This window comes from Talpa occidentalis, unplaced genomic scaffold (genome assembly GCF_014898055.3).
Source record: "Talpa occidentalis isolate TD23 unplaced genomic scaffold, MPIMG_talOcc4v2.1 talOcc4.4, whole genome shotgun sequence".
Lineage (NCBI taxonomy): Eukaryota > Metazoa > Chordata > Mammalia > Eulipotyphla > Talpidae > Talpa > Talpa occidentalis.
Genome location: NW_023604295.1, coordinates 30,938,164 through 30,958,464, shown reverse-complemented (window position 1 = coordinate 30,958,464; position 20,301 = coordinate 30,938,164). Strand labels below are relative to the sequence as shown.

The 20,301-nt window shown below is 51.4% G+C and overlaps 1 protein-coding gene across 2 annotated transcripts; it reads right to left on the bottom strand.

Moving 5' to 3' along the window:
- Positions 1–239: 239 nt before the first annotated feature.
- On the bottom strand, positions 240–18,954 carry DVL3 (dishevelled segment polarity protein 3). 2 transcript variants are annotated; one of them, XM_037525191.2, is made up of 16 exons: positions 18,561–18,759; positions 11,868–11,937; positions 11,235–11,356; positions 11,006–11,115; positions 10,680–10,815; positions 10,408–10,501; positions 10,165–10,234; positions 9,415–9,554; positions 9,151–9,227; positions 8,968–9,035; positions 8,663–8,812; positions 7,675–7,806; positions 7,318–7,485; positions 4,095–4,310; positions 3,591–4,001; positions 240–2,768 (listed from the first exon to the last, which is right to left on the bottom strand). In XM_037525191.2, exons 1-16 carry the CDS (start codon positions 18,719–18,721, stop codon positions 2,737–2,739), a joined length of 2,157 nt encoding a protein of 718 aa, XP_037381088.1. In that variant the 5' UTR covers positions 18,722–18,759; the 3' UTR covers positions 240–2,736. The 2 variants fall into 2 exon arrangements, with proteins under 2 accessions (XP_037381088.1, XP_037381089.1); XM_037525192.1 differs by lacking the exon at positions 240–2,768 and having other exon boundaries at positions 3,381–4,001; positions 18,561–18,954.
- Between the last annotated feature and the right edge of the window lie 1,347 nt (positions 18,955–20,301).

The window sequence follows — 20,301 nt, the reverse complement described above, 5'->3', positions numbered from 1 at the left end:
GCGCGTGCGCGCCCGCCTCCCGCGCAGACTACAAATCCCGTAAGGCCCCTCGGCCTTCTCGTTTACAATTTTAAGCGCTCTAGGTTTGTAGTCGAACTACAACTACCGACGGCCTTCGAGCACCTTGAGTGGGTGGGCAGGAGCGCCTTAGGTAGGTGTAGGAGTGGCTTTGGCCTGCCCTACGCGAAATACACGTCGTGGCACGCGCCGCTCCGAGCGCTCAATTTTCCTCGCTACGCATTCTGGGAATTGTAGTCTCTGCAACCCCTCCTGTTCTTAATTCAGTGTTCCCGAGAGCCTGGGAGGGTTAGTGCTATTTGGAAACCAGCATGTTAATCCTTGGCTTACTGCAGGCCTTTTCTGTCTTTGGAGTCCGAGGACTAGCTGTCCAAACTTTACACACAGACCACTTGGCTGAAAGAAGTGTTTGTGTTCAACTTAACTGCTTCCTAAGACCACCTCTGATTCTCCCAAGCTTTAGTCATTGTAATTGTTCCAGAGTTGAGTCTTTTTCTAGGGATCAAGACCCAAGGAGGACAGGAAGTAAGGAGGGAGATACTTGAAAGAAACTAGCTAAAGTTTTGTATGAATGTGTGTTCCACTTCACCTGTATGTACCTACTTGATGAGCTCCTCAAGGACCTGTGTCCCTTCTAGTGACTTTTATATCCTTTAGAAAGCCTTTGGCAAGTCGAATTTAATTGGACATGGTATTTGAAATTCCCTCTCTGATGAACAGAGTTAACCTCAGCGTTTAAGAAGAGGACACAGGGCTGTTTTATCTCCAGAAATCTGTTGGCTTCTTTCTTCCTGTAGGCAGATACTTTGTTGCCTTCCCTGGGCAGGAGTGAGCTCTTCATGACAGGGAGGGTAAGAAGGGCCAAACCTAGTTGCAAATCTTACTGTCCCTACCATCCTCCTGCCAGAAGCCAGGATGTGGAAGCTTTCTTCAGTCCGTGGTCACAGTTTGACGCAATTAAGTGAGGGGACACAGTCATTTCTAATCACTGAAGCAGTACTCAAGGCTTCACTCAACCTTTCCAAAAGCTTTATCTTCAGTACATATCCTAAACCCTTACCAATTTAGAGTTGATAGCAATAATAATAAAAATAAGAATAATAGCTACCATTTATTGAGCACCTATTCTACTGTGTGCCAGGCACTGTGCTAGGCACTTCTCGTACAATATCTAATTTAAATCCTCACAACAACCCTGTGAGGTAGGTATTATTATTGTCATTTTACATATGAGGGAACTGAGGCTCAGAGAGATTAAATAACTCTCCTATCACGCAATCAAAAAGCAGAGCTGGGATTCAAACCCAGAACAACCTGACTTCAAATCCTATGCTCCAGTGAACTAGAGAAGAGAGGAAGGGCCAAATTGAGAGGATTATTGGAGTGGAATGGAGAGAAGATGCAAATAAGGAATTTTAAGCCCATAAATGTTTGTAGATGATAAGTCTATGTAGGTTGTGATGAAGGTTATCAGGATTAGAATTCAGGATAACCACACTTGTTAGGGGAAAATGAGCTGAGTCCCTGTGGACATATATAAGATGTTCAGTGGATGATAAAAATACAGCTCTAAAGATTGCAGATAAGTCAGGACTGGAGATATATATATATATATATATATATATATGTATTTGTGTGTATATATACATATATGTGTATATATATATATATATGGTAATCAACAGCATGTCAGTGGTAGGTGAGGACATAAGGATGGATGACAACATTTGGGGAGTAAATAGAGAAGTGAACTAGAGATAGAACACTGGGAGCACCAACACTGGAGGCATGAACAATAGTGGAGGAATTCTCAAGAGAGTCTGGCAGAGTCAGAGAAGGAAGAGAACAGGAGGCAGCCCTGTAGAGGAAGCCATGATCTGGTTTGGTAGCAAATCCAGAGATCCTAGAAGGCAGGTAAAACTGAGTCATACTTCCAACAAAGCCCTCACTCACCCAAAACCCAGGAAATATTTGTTAAATGAATGAATGCCAGTATTTTGCTTAGGACTTCATTTCACATAACAACCCAGTCCTGAAAATATGGGAACGTAGGTAAGTCAATTTATAGAACGAGGCTTAAAGAGAAAGTCACCTGATTTGTTTCAAGTGGAGAGTAAGATAAAGAAAACATGCACTCTGTCTGAAAGTTCCACAAGTCCCTCTGCCCAATCTTGCTATGGGCTAACATGGTGATTGTGAAAACAGGGAAAGGGATGGTGTTTGGGGATAAAAGTGAGAGTAGCCTCTTCAATTTTCTGGGGAATCCTCTGCTGAGTCCAGCCTGAGACCCAGCTCATGAGCTTTATTCTAGTAGGAAGATGATGGGGATGTGTGTGGGAGGCTTGAGGCTCTGAGGAAGGGAAAAGGGAAGTCAGGGGACCAGCCCCATAACAGGGAGAGGACTGAGAGAGGGTCCAGCCCTCTGTGCAGGGACCAGCCCTGAGACTTAAGCAAATTTGCATAGGCACGTGTGTGTACGTGTGTGTGTGTGCACACCCATTTGAGAGAGAGCAAGCAAGCTAATGAACAGCAGGCACTCTCTGGAAAGGGGAATAGAGTCTTACAGATGAATGAGAAACTGGGGTCCTCCCCAGAAGTCTAGTGACTCAACATATTGAAGTGTGGGTGTGGGGGCTGAATATCCTTGGGAAGCCCTGAGGGGCTGCTGAAGCAGGGTTCCTGGTCTCCTCCGAGGCTGGGCCTCCCCTTGCTGGGGGTTCACAGAAAGTCAAACAGCCCGAAATTCTTGGCTGCTCCAGGCCCAGGAAAAATTGGGGGAGGAAAAAAGAAAGAAAAGATATGTTTCAGGCCCAGAGGTGAGGTGAGCCTGCTGGTTAGTAGGATTAGGGGTCTGAAGGAACCAGCACACAGAGCAGGCATGGGGTAGGGGTATAGCTGAGAAGCTCCCTGAAAGCCACTAGCAGCTCAGGCAACTGAAGGGGCCTCTTTGGGCTTCTGGTTAGGGCTGAGCCCAGGCAGGGATAGCATGGAGGGTTACTAGAGATGACTGCAGCTCTAGGATGCAGGACTGACGGGTCGGGGGTGGGTTAGAAGGAGGGGTAGAGGAAGCAAGTATTTTTTTTGATATCAGCATTGTGGGGGGCAAATTCAAGAGACTGGCACACATGCTTGAGGGGATGGGTTAAGAGGGAAGATGCAGCCGAGTGCATGGTGAAAGGGAACTGAGTGGGAGAAAGGCAGGGCTAAGGGCACCACTGGGGTTAACTTCCGAAGTGTATGTGGGGGGAGAGGGGGTAAGGAGCAGCACCAGCAAGTTGGTCCCAGGCACAGGAAGATCCTGGCACATCCTGCGCAGCGGTTAGTGGGCAGAGGGCACAAACTGGGGCAAGTGGCAGGTTAGAGGCTGCAGCGGCGATCAATGGGTGCACCCCATCCTCGCTGCGCCCAGCTAGCAGTTAGCGCGCCTGGGTTTAGTTCCATTTATTTCCCTTCCAGGTACCAGACAAAGTAAAAAAGATGGACGGATGGAGAAAGGGTCTCAGCCGGCAGGGGTAGGGGTGGGTTGGAAGTGGGGGAAGGCCCTGCTCACATCACATCCACAAAGAACTCACTGGGGTTTCCCATGGCCATGCGGAAAGACTGTCTGCTGGCGGTCAGTTCGGGGGGCACGGAGGCCAGGTCGCGGCCCGGAGGGGCTCCTGGGGGCCCCATGGCTGCAGGCGGTGGGGGCATCATCAGCATGGGGGGGCCGTAGAGAGGGGGAACACCAGGGGGGCCATAGCTTGGGTGAGTGTGGTGGCTGCGCAGGCTGCTGGCCAGTGAGTGGTGACTTCGGTGGCTGTGCTCACTGGCTGCGGGACCCGAGCGCTCGCTGGGTGCCCGCTCTCGTGGCCCCCGCAGGCTGCTGCGGGTTGTGTGATCCGACTCACTGCCACTGCCACCTGACTTCGAGTCCCCGGCCTTCGGGTCCTTCTCCTTCCGCCGGTCACTGCCACTGCGGTTGGACCCACTGCTCCGGCTGCCTGCAGAGGACAATCAGGGTGGGGATGCTCAGAACTTGCAGAGGAAACCTGGGGCTAGCCTGGGCCCCCGCTCCACGGCCTCCTCTGCCTTACCTTCGCTGTGTTGACTGCTGGCGCTGCCTCCACCATAGCTGTACCCCAACTCAGGGAAACCTGGATGCGGATTGTAGGGGTGTGGAGGTGGTGGGTACTGGTAAGGGAAGGCCATGGGCCAAGGGGCAGCCCCCGGGTGTGGCAAAGGGGCCAGCGTGTCCTGGTCTGAGGCGCCACTGGAGCCGTCATGATCATGGAGGGACAGGTTAGCCATATCTGTGGAGAGGATGAGAGGGTAGGGCTGGATGAGTTGGTTCTCCAACCCATTTTCCCCTGCACCCCTCCAGCCTTGTGGGTGGGGGAGTGCATCTGCAATGACATCAGCAGCCACGGTAGTTTCTCCCTTGAAGTGGAGGAGACACAGGCCAGAGATCTCGTACCCCTTCAGGCCCTCTCTGCCACTTACCAGAGATGGGGAGGGAGACCTTGAGGAGGCAGGTCAGGGAAAACCCTCTTCAGGAAAGCCCTGAGACACTACTTCAGAGGCTCAATATCAAATCCTGACACCCAATTCCCAGGCCCCTGAAGGCCAAGCTTCGGGCATTATCTCCTTTCACAGGGGGGTGGAAGAAGGGGCAAAATTCATTTTTGGCAATTTTCTCCTTTTTTCACTTAGAAGGTAAAAGATTGGGGAATGTGGCAGGCTTGAAATACCAGATACCACCAGCCATTGTGTACCTATAATTCATTAGGCACAATACAAAACACTTCAGCTCACACAACCCTACGAAGAAAGTATTAGTCATATTTTTTTTCCAGGTGAGGAAAGTGAAGTCCATAGAGGTTAAATGCCCAGCCTGAGGCCAACCTAAACTGTAGCCAGAACAGAAGCTAAAAGTTGCTTACTTTCTCCTTACCTTTCTGGATGAGGTCATCAGTTAGGAGCAGGGAGGAGTTTGGGGTAATATAGGTATAATTTTGCCCTCCCCTCCTCACCAAGTCTAAAAAAATAACCAGCAGAAGCTAGAATGAACATATTGTCTTTCAGAGCTTCCCCATTGAGTGGCCTTTGATGGAAGTAGGTGGGAAAGGCCCAGAAAGAGAACAACTTAGGTGTCTTCTCTGTGCTCTCCACCCCATTTCCAGTCAGGCCTGGTTCTGCACAGTACTTGTCTCACTGTATTAACATGACTTCTTTCACGACCCTGGCTTCCTCAGTAAACAGCGTACCCCTTAAAGACAAGGCTGCCCTCAGCAATAGTGGAACTCCCTGGACGGGAGCGTAAGAGACCACTAGGACTGAATACCTGCCAGGAACACTGCTTACACCCCATCTGCACCAGGTCCCAGAGCTCTGGGAGTAGTACCTGCCCTAGGGGTCACCTGCCAGATATAGATGGAGCCCTTTCTTTCAAACTCTTGGTGAGCCAGCCCAACTTCCAGGGGAGAAGAGGTGAGAAGGGTCTCTGAGTGTATGTTGGGGGGGAGAGGGGAGTAAGAAGCAGCACTAGCTGAGGCAGCCTGTGGAGTCTGCCAGTGAAACCATCAACCTGTGAAGGCCAGCAGCTAGCATAAAGGGGGGGGGGGGGGGGGAGGAGGTAGGAAGCAGGAACCTGCCTTGGCTGTGACCAAAGAATTGGTGACTACATTTTGGTCTCCAGGTGGCTGTCCTGAGAGGAGTGACTGTGTGCTCCAGGGGCCTAGATTCTTCTCTTTGAGCAGTCCCAGCTGATATCTCAGCTAGTGAGAAGGGAAAGGCCTATTCTGTCTGCATGTCCCTATGCTGGGCCTCTGGTGGCCTTGGTCCATGGGTAGAAGACCCAGAAGGTCCCAGATAGAAGACCCAGGAGGCTACAGAGAAGGAAACCATATCTCTTGAGCAAAAGCCACAGATGCCCTGAGAAACTTTATGTGTCCCTAAGGTTTGGAGCCAGGACTAAATTCTGCTAATGATGATAATAACCACATCTGAATGAAACTAAGAAGGCACTGATTGTAAGATGAACCCCAATTCAGAGATACTGAAATGTGAAAAAAGTGTTCATCTTAGAATCAATTAAATATATGACTAATGGGCAACTTTTATAGCGTACTTACTATGTGTCAAACACACTGCTAAAAGCGTATTTATAGATATGTATGTATTATCTTACATTGTCCTCAAAATAGATTTAGGAGACAGGTTCTACTATTATCTCCATCTTACAGAGTGAAAAACTGAGGCACTGAGAGGTTGAGTTACTCATGTTCGCATAGTAAGGATGGACCTAGGATTTGAACTCAAAACTATCATACTGCAAACCTCTATGCATCTATCACTACTCTGCAGATTATGCTGGAGCTGCTGAGGTCAGGGACCTCGCCCTCCACCAGGGACTTGTGCTCTGCAGGAACAGCCACACTAGTCCCTAGAACCTAAGCATTGTAAGAATTGGCTTTTGTACTCTAGCCCCAAGAGGGAAGGCTCACTCAGGCAGAAGGATGGGCTTCAGCACTCAGCCCTAAGCAATCCTGTTTTTTGAGTATTCCCATTCTCAGAGGCTGTCCACAAGTTCAGAAGGAAAAAAGGTGGGTAGGGGGCCCTGCAGACCTCTCCTGCTTAATAACCACAATTGGCTTTGTATTCTTTCAGGATAAAGTCCAAACTGCTTGGTACAGTTTGGGGTCCAATAGAAAAGTTTCTCCAGCCTCATCCTGAGGCAAAGCCTGCCCTCAGGGACCTAAAAGCTGTGTATTTGGCACCTGCTCTGGTGGAACTTGCTAGAAGGTTTAGCAGGGGGGTCAAAGACAGGAATTCTGTTTAGCCTTGCTGAGACAAAGTCTCTGCAGTACCACACACTCATCAGAGCAGTCCTCGGTGGTGGGAAGAATACGGGGGCTGAAGCCAGAAAGACCTGGATCTAAGGCCTCCCTTTGCTTCTAGCTGTGAGACCTGAGGTGCACTATTTAATTTCTACAAATGTCAGTTTCCTCATCTGAAATCAGGGATAGTAATCCATTCCCCCAAGGGTGGGATGGAGATCATGAGGATTGAGTGAGATAATGCTTTGGAAACAGCTAGCATGGTACCAGGCACATGGCAGATATTTAGGAAATGCCAGGCCCTAGAAAGGGATGCAGAGCAGGTAAAGAGGCTGGAGTGGGCACTGCCCCCACTACAGAACTCTCAGGCTTTAAGCTCTGCTGCTCCCTCATCTGCATTCCCTGCCTTTGTCTGCCACAGCTCTGGGTGCCTTCCCACTCCAGCCAGGAGAGAGGGTAAAGAGGTGGGGGAGGCACGTACTACCGCAGAGGTCACCGAAGATATAGTAGCACTGCTCGGAGAAGGTGATCTTGTTGACGGTGTGGCGGATGAAGCCAGCTTTCAGCAGGTTGCTGGCATACTTGCGGGCCTCCCGCCGGTCAGTGAAGCCTTCCACATTGTGGTACAGCCAGTCCACCACATCCGAGCCTGGGGACAAGGTCAGCACTTGATCAGGAGGCCCACCTGACTTGTGGTCATCAGACCTCACAGACGCCTTGAGACTGGGGCTGTTCCAGCTCCAAGGGGTACCTCAGGGTGTTCTTGAGACCCCCCATTTTCCCTTTCCCATCACTCCCCACTCCTGTCCTTCATGCCATCTCTGTTCTTTCCTCTCACCGATGAAAGCGTTGGGGATGGTAATCTTGAGCCACATGCGGTCACGGACCTCCAGCCCGGATTCAGGGGAGGCCATGGCTTTTACGATGGCTGCCATGTCACTGTGGATGGACAGGTGGAAGTCATCTAGGCCTAGGGTGAGAGGCAGAATGGTGAGGCAGGAAGGGGAGATGGAGCTCGGCAGACAGGAGCTTGCTTACCAGCTCTAACACCTAAAAATTATGAACTACTGCTAGGCAAGTTACTGACTTCTTGGACACTCAGTTTCCCCTTTCCTAAAACTAGGAACTTACCTATTTTACAAGGGTGTTTGAAAAAAGAATTAAATAATGTCAATGAAGGCACTGAACGTGGTGTATAATGGGTTATGATAAAAAGGGCAGGAGCCTCGCCGGTGGTGCAAAGGGTTAAGACTCAACCTATGAAGCTATCCGTAGCCACTGAAGCAGGAGTTCGATCCCCGGCCAGGAAGCTACCCACATGGTGCAGCAGACCTCTCCTGACTCACCCGCTGCTCCCCTCAGCAGTGTATCAGTCATTCTGCCTGTTCTGCTCCCCACTCTTTCTCTGGTGAATCCTCTTACCCACCCCCCACACCTCTGGCCTGTACCCCAGTTCTTGTATGCATAAATAAATACATTTTAAGAAAAGGGGCAATCACTTATGAATTCTTACTTAATGTCACACACTGATGCTTCCCTTATATCCTCTCATTAAACCCACAGGAGCCTGGTAAAGTGCACATCATTAGTCCCAGCTTACAAGATGAAACTGAGGCTCTCTCGGTGCTCAACACAGATTCAGAGCAAACACTATTTAGTGAGGGTCAGGTGCCCACTGAGGGAAGCTGCAGCGTGAGGTAGCTGGAATGTGCTGAGTTCCATCTCCAGATCCTCTGGACACTCACTCAAGAACTTCTGTGGGCCTTGCTCAGTCCCTCCTACCTGGCCTTGTCTTCTGGGCCCAGGGAACAGGGTTGGAAACTCACGCTCTGTGTCAGGAATGGAACTGGTGATGGAGGAGCTGGTGGAGGTGATGGTGCTCAGGGAGGGGCTCATGCCGTAGGCAGGGAAGGTGCCGGTCATGGCTGCAGTGTGGGAGACCCAGGCAGCAGGGTCAATGGGCCGGATGGGCTCGCCTGCAGGGAGGATGAGGAGTCAGGTGCTGCATGTCCTGCCTACTGCTGGGCCCAACAGGGTAGGTGTGGAAGTTTAGGGTAATAAAGAAGGTAGGAGAGACAGGGCTCACATATGCTAAGCACCAGCCTTAGGACTGAGTCCCCCATCCACTTACTCCTGGGCAGTGTGAAGCAACCACGTGGACTTGGGTCCCAGCACTTGGCTACAGTCAGGGTGATGGGCCTGGAAGCAAGGGTGTCCCTGGTGAGGCCAAGATATGTGGTGGCCAGACCCAGCCCCTTGCAGGACAGCCAGAAATATGTTCGCCTTCCTCCCCGATGCCCCATCCCATCCGTACCCTGGCTTGTGCACAATCTCCCGCAGCACTCGGACGGCATCGTCATTACTCATGTTCTCAAAGTTGATTTCATTTACCTGGAAAACAGGACCAGGAGAGAGATAAGCAGCTGGGTTGGGGAGGGGGGCAAGGATGCTGACTTGTTGGATCAGGGGGTCTTCCCTCCACCAAGAGGGCTCTGCATAAGCAGGGTAAACAGAGTAGGGACTTCTCCCTACGTCCTATTCACACCAGCACCTAGGGGGAGGGGGTGGGCAACATTACCTGTAACAGCATATCTCCCGGCTCTATGCGTCCATCGGCAGCCACGGCCCCACCCTTCATGATAGAGCCGATGTAGATGCCTCCGTCACCACGCTCGTTGCTTTGGCCCACAATGGAGATGCCCAAGAAGTTATACTTTTCTACAGGGAGTAATAAGGCCTTGAGAAGGAAGCAAGGTTCCTATCCAAATTCTGAGCCCCTTATTAGAAAAGGGTAGAAAGGGATAAGAACTAACATATATTGAACCTGAATCAGGCACTGTGTTCGGCATGCTCAAACACGCTTTCATTTAATCCTCGCTGGCTGAGAGAGAAAGGGGCTTAGTCCCACTTTACAGAGCTGGCAACTCTCAGGGATAATGTAAGTGACTTTTCAAAGTTAGCATGTGGCAGAGCTAGGATTCAATTTCAGATTTAAATTTCAAAGTTGGGGCTCTTTTCACTCTATCCTGCTACCTCTTAAAGAGATAAAAGTCCTAGAGCAGAAATGAGAGAGCAAGAATGTGAAGCTGAAAAGCGGCAAGGGGGAGACTCAGAAAAGGCTTTCGCCAGGGAGCCTTCCCTCGTTTCCACAGCCTCCTATGTTTCTCTCCATGCCAGCCCCGGTGATGAGATACTGCAATAATCAGTTTATGTACCAGTTTATGTTATGAAAGGGAGATCTTTGAGCAGGGAACCTATCTTGTGCCTCTCTGAACTCGAGTCTGCCCAGCTGAGTAGGGGCACAAGAGCATGGTTTCACCAGACTCACCCATGTTGAGAGTGACCGTGATGATGTTGAGGGACATGGTGGAATCCGTGATGCTGCTGAAGGACGAGGACTGGAACAGACAGAGGCTCTGAGCAGCAGGCAGGGGCAGCAGGAAGTCACTGCTCCCGCCTAGCTCCTCCTCAAGGTGAGTCCTCAAAACACCACCCCTCTGAGGTCCTAAACACTGACCCCAAGGGGAGGGCATGCAAGGAAGCGCAAGCCCAAGCAGCCCAGGTCCCATACCCGCTCAATCCTCGACACTTTCTGCTTCCGCCGCCGCCGCTTGTGTCTTCTCATCAGGCGTGAGGCACTGCTCTGTTCCGTGGAACTGCTGAACCTGTGGGGCCCACAGTCGTTCCCCACCAGGCTGGCCCAGCCCTGCCCCATAAGAGGCACTGCAGGGCCCTGGTCCCCAACACAAAGCCCTTATCCCGCCCAGGGGCCCAGCATCCTCAGGGCTCCGGGGGTCCTCAGGGGTCACCTGCCCCACAGTACCCATGAAACGAAAGCCCCACCTGCTGGTGGAGTCATCCTCATCTGAATCAAAGAAGCTGGTGGTCTCCAACTCGCTGCTCATAAGGGTGGATGAGCTGTCATAGCCCCCTGGCTCTCGCCGCCGCTCCCCCTTGGCGGTTCCATTTAGCCGGGTTGCTGCAGGGGATGGAGACAGCTGGATTCACAGTGCCTGACGCAGAAGGGAAGGGAGGAGAGGGGCGGGCCAGGGTCTGCACTGGGCCAGGCATATCCAGAGCTCAGGAAGTAGGACAGAGAGACAGGTAGCTGAGTGGAAGCTGTGGGGAGGGCACGGGCTGGGGGAGGGTCCTGTTCAGGAAGAACGCACTGTGCTCTGGGCCGTCCCTCCGGCGTGGCCGCTCTCGTTGGGCAGACACCAAGGAGTCTGTCTCTGTGTCATTGTCCAGGTTCTCCTGGCTGCCCCCACCAGCGTGAGGGCTATAAGGAAGAAAGGACTTGGTGGAGGAGGGGGCAGGCTGGGGGCTCCCTCCCCCAGCCCTGGGCTGAGCTGACAAGTTCCTCCCCGTGGGCCCTCCCCGCCCTTGGATCACACTCACTGGAAGGACGGGGGCCGGGAGTCCCCGATGCCTCCCGTGCGCTCCAAGGGCGGTGGCAGCTCTGAAGGGTTGTCGGCACAGAAGGGCGCTGGCTCTGGGTGTGAGCCCTCAGCTGACACCAGCTGAAGGAGAGATAATGGGAGTAGCAGGGGGCACAGGAGCGGAGGGAAAGGGAGATAACTGGTTCTGGCAGGGCTTGAGGGCTTGGGGAGAATGAAGCAGGGGACAGGGAGAAGACCCAGGACTACGCAAGAGCGAGGAGATGAACAGCAGACCCACTGCTGAGCTGACAGGGTGTCTAGGGGGCACGGGCTGGTGACGTGGTTTGGGGGCAGAGAAAGAGGGTCAGTGGTCCAAGCAGAGACTGGCAGGTGACAGAGGGGACCTGAGATAGAGGGCCTCAAAGGGCAAAGGAGACAGTTTTGTTTCCAGTGTGTTTCTGCATCTGCTTCTTCCCTCTCCCCACCACTCCCCTACTTTTCACCAAGGCTATCAGATCTGGGGTGAGAAACAGTTCAGTTAGAAAACTCAAGGAAGATTCAAATATCAAAGCATAAAACTCAGCGGCAATCTCAGCCAGGCCTTTCCGCCACCCAGCCCACAGGAGGAGGGAGGTTAAGGAGAACTCCTTACCCAGGATACCACCCGGCCATTGAAGCAGGGAAGCTTGGCATTGTCATCTGAGATTTCCTCCTTCACCACCCTGAAGGGAAAGGGGAGGGGGAGTCAGGGCAAGTTTTCTGGAGCAGAAATAGAAGTATCCTCCCAACCCCAACTCTCGGGTGCTCCTCTACTTTAGATCAGGAGTCAAATCACCAGCACCAGCCTGCTCAAATAGAAGTGGGGGGCAGTCACCCAAGGGCAGCTCTTTAACACCCCAGAAAGACTTCATGGGGTGTCCTCTGAGTCATCAGGTGATTGTAAATTATACCTGACAAATAGCTAGCTGTCCCCTAAGAGTGTGGCCACTCCCTAAACCTCAAGAGTGCTTTACCCATCCAACATGTTTCTCCTGGGCTGGCTTTTCTCTTTCCCTCTGACCCTAAATTAGGAAAAAGCACACCCTTATTACTGTCTTTCCCTTCTCAGTTTGGAATCCTGATATCCCTCTGGGAGGTATAGTCAAGGAATTTAAGGAAATTAGGAAAGAGAAAGGGAAAAGACATTTATTAAACATCCTTCACTGCCATTATAAAAATGAATAGTAACAACTGCTCTTGCTTATGTATTATGGGCCAAGCACTTGTATCATTTCACAGTAACGGCATAAGACAGGTCTAGGTGAGGAAACGCAGGCTCAGTGGGTTCAGCAGCCCTCCCCACACCCCACTTTTTCTGTAGTTTCATTTACCTCAGGTGAACTGTGGTCTGAAAATATTGCACACAGTAAGATATTTTGAGAGACATTGTTATTATAGTATATTGCTACAAGTGTTCTATATTAACGTTAGTTATTATTGTTAATTTCTTATGAGACCTAATTTATAAGTTACAATTTATCATAGGCATGTAATGTGTAGGAAAAAGCATAGTATATACAGGATTTGATATTGTACGTGATTTCAGGCATTCTCGGGGTTTCTTGGAATGTAGGAGGCAAGGAGGGGGACTACTGTAGTTATACCACTAATAAGCGAAGAGCTAGAATTTGAATCCCAGTCAGCCTGACTTCAAAGCCTTTCTTCTTATCTACTATACCATCACATTTCCCTATAGTTAGAACATATAATGTTCACATTAGCCTCATTGTATAGAGATGATCCTTTTTATAATAAGAAAACTGAAACTGGTCCAACCACTGTGGAGAGCTGTGTGGAGATTTCTTGACCTACTTAAACATAGAGCTTCCATATGATCCAGCAATTCCACTCCTAGGTATTTACCCAAAGGACACAGAAACATCAATTCCAAAGAGCACCTGCACCCCTATGTTGATAGCAGCACTGTTTACAATAGCTAAGCTTTGGAAACAACCCAAATGCCCAAAAATAGATGACTGGATCAAGAAGATGTGGTACATATACACCATGGAATATTACTCAGCATTCAAAAAAGATAAACACATGCAATTTGCAGCAACATGGATGGAGCTGGAAGGGATCATGCTCAGCGAAATAAGCCAGAAAGAAAAAGAAAAATACCGGATGGTCTCACTCATAGCAGGAATCTAGAAAACTTAAATAAGGGACCAGGAAAAAGAATAGCTATAAGAAAGAAAATATCAAAATCAACAAACAACTATGAACAAGAGACACTCTATGGGGGCGGGGGGGCGGGGAAAGGAGGGCTTGGGGTCAAAATAAGGGGGTTGCAATTGTATGGGGAATATAAAAATAAAATTTAAATAATAAATAAATAAATAAAAATTAAAAACAAAACAAAACAAAACAGAACTGAGAGACGTTTGGTAACTTGAACAAGGTGAGAGTTATAAGGTATCAGAGTTGGAATTCAATCCCAGGCTTCTCTGACTCCAAAACCCATCTTTTCCATTGAGTTTCATATCCTTTTCTATAAATTGGAGGTGGATCTGTGTGGAAGATGGAGGTGGGGGAGAGCCATGTGAGACATGGGGTGGGGGGTGTGGTAGGATGTGGTCACAACATGTAATTTGGTATGGGGCATGCAGTAAGGCAATAAGCCTACAGTTTTCTTACTGTTTGGGGTCAGGAAAGGAAATGAAAAAGTTTGAGGACCCCCAGACTGCATCAAACAGCCCAGGAGTACAGATCTAGAAAGATACGATGAGGGGCAAGAGGAAGACAAATGCTAGAGTTGTGGGCAGAGAGGGAAGACAGCAAGGAAGGAGGCTGGGCAGTCTGTTCCTCTCTTGCACTTGGAGCAGCTTCTCACAGCCCAGAATATGCTTGGCTCCCTGTGATATTCACATTCTTGGACTCACAGCCAAGACTGAAGGCCGAACCCTCCTCCTTCTAATCCAGCTCTGGCTCCACCACCATTTCCAACCCTCCAGTGACCCCAAGAAAGCAGCTCAAATCATGCTGTCCAGGCGAACCATGACAGAAAGTCCAGAGACAGAATAGGCTGGAAAGAAAGGAGAGAAGTAGCACATATCCACTAGCCAGTCTGACCCCAGAGGTAGCCCCAGCATATAGTTCCCTGTGGGAACCAGGCTCAAGGAAGAGGGAGTACGCATGCAGGGATTCTGTGCCTTGCTTTGGAAAGGGTCTCCCTGTGTTGGGAAGCTGCTGGTGAGTCTTCCCCACCCCTAGCAGGCCCTACCAATAGCTCCATGCTACAGATGTTTCCTCTCTTTCTGGGGATCACTGACAGGTCGCCAAGACTCTGCTGACTCACAATGATCAGCTGATCTTCAGCAGCCTTGGGGGACCTCGCACAGGCCTCTCCCCCCACAGTGGCACTGAAGGGCTCAGGATCCCGTAGCATTCATACATCTATCTTGACAAAGTTAATTTTCAGTAGGATCTATGCACTCTAATTAAGGGTAAATTGCTAAGGGTAGGGCCCAAACAAATCTGCTCATCATTCATTGTGCTTCAATTAAAAAGCCTTTGTCAAGAGCACAGTGGATTTTATGTCCTGTGCTTGCCATTGCCTGGCCCTTGGAAGCACCAGACCTGGAGCCTGCCTTGTACTGGGAGGTTACTCTCCAGGGACCGGTCCATGGAAGTACACTGCAAGTGGGAAGCTGCCAGAGTCATAAAAGCAGATGTGTTCACTGGACACATGTGAGCTCAGCTGTCAGGTCCTGGCAAGGAGCTAGGTAAGTGTAAGGACAAACAAGACAGTGCCATAACTTTGAAAGCTCAACCAGGGGTCAAGAGAATGTGGGTCCAGAAAAAAGAGGGGAAGAAGAGAGCTCCCAGCATAAGACCCAGAGGTAGGCAGTGTGTGCAGAGGGGAAGCAACAGTTAGGGACCCAACTCCCACAGCTCAGGGCCCCTCTAGCAGTGGGTACTTATTCTTCCACCTACCATCTCCTCAGTATGGAAAATATTTATTCTTCCTCTATTTCCCAAATGATTTAAAGTTGGGTCTACCCTGAGCTTGACAAATACTTCCGGAGACCAGATGGGAGTTGGGGAGTCCTGTGACTTCACAAACCAGAACCCCAGAGGGGAAACCTGGAGAGACTGGAGAGACAGCAGCCTTCCTCCTCTGACCCACTTCCCCGTCTGTCAGCAGGTGTCACTGGCCTGACAGACCCTCTTCTCCTGGAGGTAGGGTAAGTGGCAGTTCTATCACTTCCACGGTTTGCCAAGGCTCAGCGTCTCCCTCAGAAAGGATGCATCTGGCCTCCCTGGTGGCACAAGGGGTTAAGCACCATGCTTTGAAGCAATCCGCAGCCTCTGCAGCATGAGTTCCATCCCTGGCAGGCCAGAGAGAAACAAACATGGCGAAGCAGACCTCTCCTGTCCCACCCACTGCTCCTCTAGCAGTGTGTTTCAGCCAGTCTGCCTGTTCTGTTCCCCACTCTGTCTCTGATGAATCCTCTCACTCCCAGCATCTCTGGCCTGTACCCCAGCTCTTGTATGCATAAAAAAAATCTTTAAAAAAAAAAAAAGAAAGGATGCATCTATAAAATGGTGATAACAATAGTAATTAAGGCCTTAAACTTTGGAGCCAGATTCCTGATGCTGAATCAAGCTTGGACACTATAGGGTTGTTGGAAAAGTCATGATGCAAAATGCATCATGGTTTTTCCAACAACCCAATAGCTCTATGAAGGTAAGTTACTTAAGTTTCTTGTGTTCTAGTTTCCACCTTTTAAACTGGGGATATTATTACCTATTTCATGGACTGTAAAGAGGATTAAATGAGTAAAGATTTGAAAAGCTTTTAGACCAGTCCCTGGCACACTGTAACTACAGCAAAGAGTTTAAACTAAATACGTATTATACATACGTGTATATATAGTTGCCAGCTATTAGTCCTCTGTGGCAAGATGACTCTTTTAGCCTTACCTAATGAACCTGCTGTTCATTAGTCCTTCTGGGGATAAAAACAAGATCAATCTCTTCCACTTCATTTTGGCATTGTTCTCAACTCTATTAAAATGGCCTGCTCTGATATTTTGCAAAGATGATTCAAGTACCAGATGCATGCAAGAAGGCTTTGGGTGAGGGGTCTCCCTGGTGGCGCAAGGGGTTAAGCACCGCAATCTGCAGCCTCTCCAGCGAGTTTGATGCCCTTCTGGCTAGGGAGCAACCCACATGGCGCTGCAGACCTCTCCTGACTCGTCCGCTGCTCCTCTCAGCAGTATACTTTGGTCAGTCTGCCTGTTCTGTTCCCCATTCTGTCTCTGGTGAATCCTCTCACTCCCCCACCCCCCACATCTCTGACCTGTACCCCAGCTCTTGTATGCATAAATAAATCAATCTTTAAAAAAAAACAAGACTTTGGGTGGACTTGAACATTGCTTAATTCAACAGTTAAATGTTTGTTTTTAACATTTTAAATAGAAAATCAGACCTGTGATTTTGTATTACTGATTAGGTCAAGCTGAGAAAGAGTGAACAGACTGATAGTGAACTTAAATAACAATATTAAAAACAGTGAGCCAGTGTAATTGGGGGTTCTTCTATGACTGCAGTTAGGCCTGACTTGACAGCAGCCTTGGGAGAGTGGGAGGCAGCTGGGAAAGGTCTAGGCTTAGGATGTGGGGGGGTAGGCCCAGTGAGCCAGGGATGAGTGGGAGGTGGAAATATAGTCCTATTCTAGTCCCTCAAGACATCTGGTCCCAGGGTGGCCCCAGCACACTAGACTCTGCAGATTTTTCCCCTACTGTCCCCGAGGCAGTATCTTGGTCTCTTCTAACTCTATTCTTCTCTTATCACACCAAGGCTTCTACTCCCTCATTGCCACCCCTCACAAATCCATCACTCTTCAGAACCTTCCAATCAGGGGCTTTAGTCTCTGGACTGAAGCCAGGCAATCTTTACTACAGGAGGATAGGAGCCACAACAGAAGAAACAAGGTTAGAAGCTGCATAGCACTTCTCACTGTACAAAGCTTTCACACATATGATCTCAGGGGCTCATCAAACCCTGGGTTCCAGGAGAAAAGGTGACAGCAAAACATGCCAGGCAAAAGGCAGAAGGTGCATGCTTCCCAGGCCTGGGTGGGGGGTAGGGAGGTGGGAAAGGCAGGATCCTGAGAGAGATACCCAACTGGTGAACACTGGGGAGTAGAATGTCTCCCCTCCCTCAACTCTGGGGCCTCAGTTCCTAAGAGCTGTGCAGGCCTCCGGCTAGGATTGGAGAGGCAGTCTTTAGGCCTGGAGGGCCCAGGAAGGCCTTCTCTACAAGGCCTCTAGGCCCAGCGCCCAGTTAGTGAGGGGCAGGCTAGAGTGGGGGCCTCCCCCTCCCCCAGCCCCCTGGGAGTTGCAGGGTGGGGGGGTGAGGGGATCGCCAGGCTCCCCCTCTCAGGCCAGCTGCTACAGAACCTTCCGGCTCCAACATTCCATCCCCTCTTAAAGGGGAAGTCGCTGCTACTTCCAAACTCCGCCTGTCCAAAGCCCTGCAGCTGGATGAAGACCTCACCAGGGAGTAGAAGATGGAGAACACCAAAAGACTCTTCCCCGCCTTCCCATCCAGGGTGAGGTCCTTCCCCATCTCTCCCCTTGGCCACTACCTGGAGGGAAAAGGCCCCAGTTCAGAGGGGGAAATCAGCACCTGTGTTAGTGAGGACTCCTCCTCAAGGTTCAGGCACTCTGCTGCCTTGACAACATCCAGTCTCCCACAAGAGACAGGAGAGACAGCTCAATAAACATCATGTCTGCAGGCTTTAGCTTACAGCCTGGCACCGGAGCACCCCCAATTCCAACTCCCCTAGTTCAAAGTCCCTCAGTATAGCCCTTAGAGGCAAAATACTCCAAATATGGCTCTGAGTTGTGGAGCTGAAAGGATGAAGAAGGCCAAGGCCGAATGCCAAACACCCCAAGTCTTGCTAAAAGGCGTCTCCTTTGGTAGGAGGAGGGTTGGGGACTCCAGCTGTGGAACTGAGGGGGGGGGGTGTGGTGTGTGTGTCTATGTGGGCCGCTGGTTCCCAGGAGGTGAGGGGGCTGGAGTGGGCAGAAACTCTGAGTGCTCCTGGGAAGTTGGACGTCCCTCTAAACAAGGTGGGGGGGGGGGTGCCTGATGATCCCCCCCCAGGGGCAGAGAAAGTCCCTACAGGGGCTGTAACCCAACCTCTGAAAAAGACCCGGGCGCCTCCAAACGCCCAGTCGCCCCCTCCAATCCGGAGCAGGGCGAGAAGCCAGAGTAGCAAAGGGGAGTCCAAGTGGGCCCCTAGAAGTCGGAGGGGCCGGGGGTCCCCTGGAGGTGAGGCGGGGCCCATCCTCACCCGAAATCGTCGTCCATAGACTTGAAGAAGAACTTATAGCTGGGGCGCTGCAGGACGCCCTTAAAGTCCGCCAAGGTGACGCGCTCGGCGGGCAGGGGCAGCTTCACCAGGTACGGCGTCTCCTGTCCGTCCAGGTGGTAGATGATCTTGGTCTCGCCCATGGCTCCGGCCTCGGGCCCGGCGGCCCGCGCGCGGCCTGCTCGGGCGGCCGGGCCGGGCCTCTGCGTCGGCGGCGGCGGCGCTCGGCGGGCCCAGCGGCTCAGCCCAGCTCCCCGCCGGCCGCGGCGCCAGCTCCCTTGTTCTCCGGCCGCTCCCGGGTCCCAGCGCCGCCTGCCGCGGCCGCTTCCGCTCCCCCCGGCCGGGCTCGGCTGGCGAGCGCGACTCTTCCGGTGGCCGCGGCCCTCCCGGCTCCGGCTGCGGCCCCGCACGCTCCCTCCCCGCCCGGCTCGGCCCCGCCCCGGCTCCGCTCCGCCCCCGGAGCGGCCCGCGGGCCTCGGGCGGATGGCTGGGCCCGGCGACCGCCCCCGCGGACCCCCGGCCCACCAGCGGGGCGCCCCGCTGGGCCCCTGGCCGGGCGGGGGAATAGCCGGGGTCGCCTGGGCCCCCCGGCTTGGCTAAGGCCGATCTCGCCTGGACGGCGGGTAACGCGCTCTTCAGGGCCTGGGCTCTGCATCCATGTTGGATGGGCTGCGCCTTTGTCGCCGGGGAAGGGTGTAATGCAGGGGTCGTTGTGGGCTCGGGCTTGGTGGTGGTGTTTTCCGACCGTGTATCGCTGGAGGAACGTGCCCTGGGCATGGACCTTCAGGGTCTGTTGAGAAGCAGAGCTGCTGTCAGTCTGCCCCACCGAACTCCTTGAGGGCAGAACAGAATCAATTCTGATTCCTTCCTATCCTAACAGCTTGTAGGTGCAAAATAGTGGCTTAATGAATGGAGTGAGTGAAGAATGAGCGCAAGAATGAAGATGCAGGCAAGACTGGGACAGTAAGTCTCAAATGAGAAGGAGGCGTAATCTGTTTCTAACACCTCCTCGCCCCTTAGTTTTGAATTTTTTTTTTTTATTTATTTATACAAGCACTGGGTACAGTCAGAAGCACGGGAGGGTGAGAGAATTCACCAGAGCCAGAGCGGGGAGCAGAGCAGGCAGAAGGACCGAAGTACACTGCTGAGGGGAGCAGCGGGCGGCAGGAGAGGTCTGCGCGCCATGTGGGACCCTCCTCTGGTGGCCGGGGAGCAGCCGGGGATCGAACCGGCGCCGCAGAGGCTGCGGGCAGCCTCGCAACCCAGCGCTCAACCGCTGCGCCACCGGGGAGGCCCATTAGTTTTGAATTTTTTAATAAATATTTAGTGCCTACTGTGGGCAAGGCATACAGTATGAAATACAGCAAAAACAAGACAGATAAGGCTGCCCTTGGGACCATCATACATCTGGAAGGAGGCACACAAACTTATGCATTAATAACTTTAGATAAAATGCTATGAAAAAGAAAATGAAGTAATGTAATAGCAACGGGAAGGAGGAGTATAGTTGATCAGAGAAGGCTTCCTCTGAGCTCAGACCTAGACATAATGAGGATCCAGCTATAAGATCTGGTCTGGGGAAGGGCATTCCAGGCAGGGGGCACAAGCAAATGTACAGGCAGTAATAAACTTACCGATTTGAGAACCCGCGGGCCAGGAAGCAAGCCACATGGCGCAGGAGACCTCTCCTTCAGTCAATCTGCCTATTTTGTTCCCCACTCTG

Coding starts and splice junctions, on each gene's coding strand:
- DVL3 (XM_037525191.2), bottom strand. CDS start 18,721: ATGGGCGAGACCAAGATCATCTACCACCTGGACGGACAGGAGACGCCG. Junction 10,816..11,005: donor GAGGGACGGCCCAGAGCACA/GTGCGTTCTTCC, acceptor CATCCCCTGCAG/CAACCCGGCTAAATGGAACC. Junction 7,486..7,674: donor CATCCCCAACGCTTTCATCG/GTGAGAGGAAAG, acceptor CCTTGTCCCCAG/GCTCGGATGTGGTGGACTGG.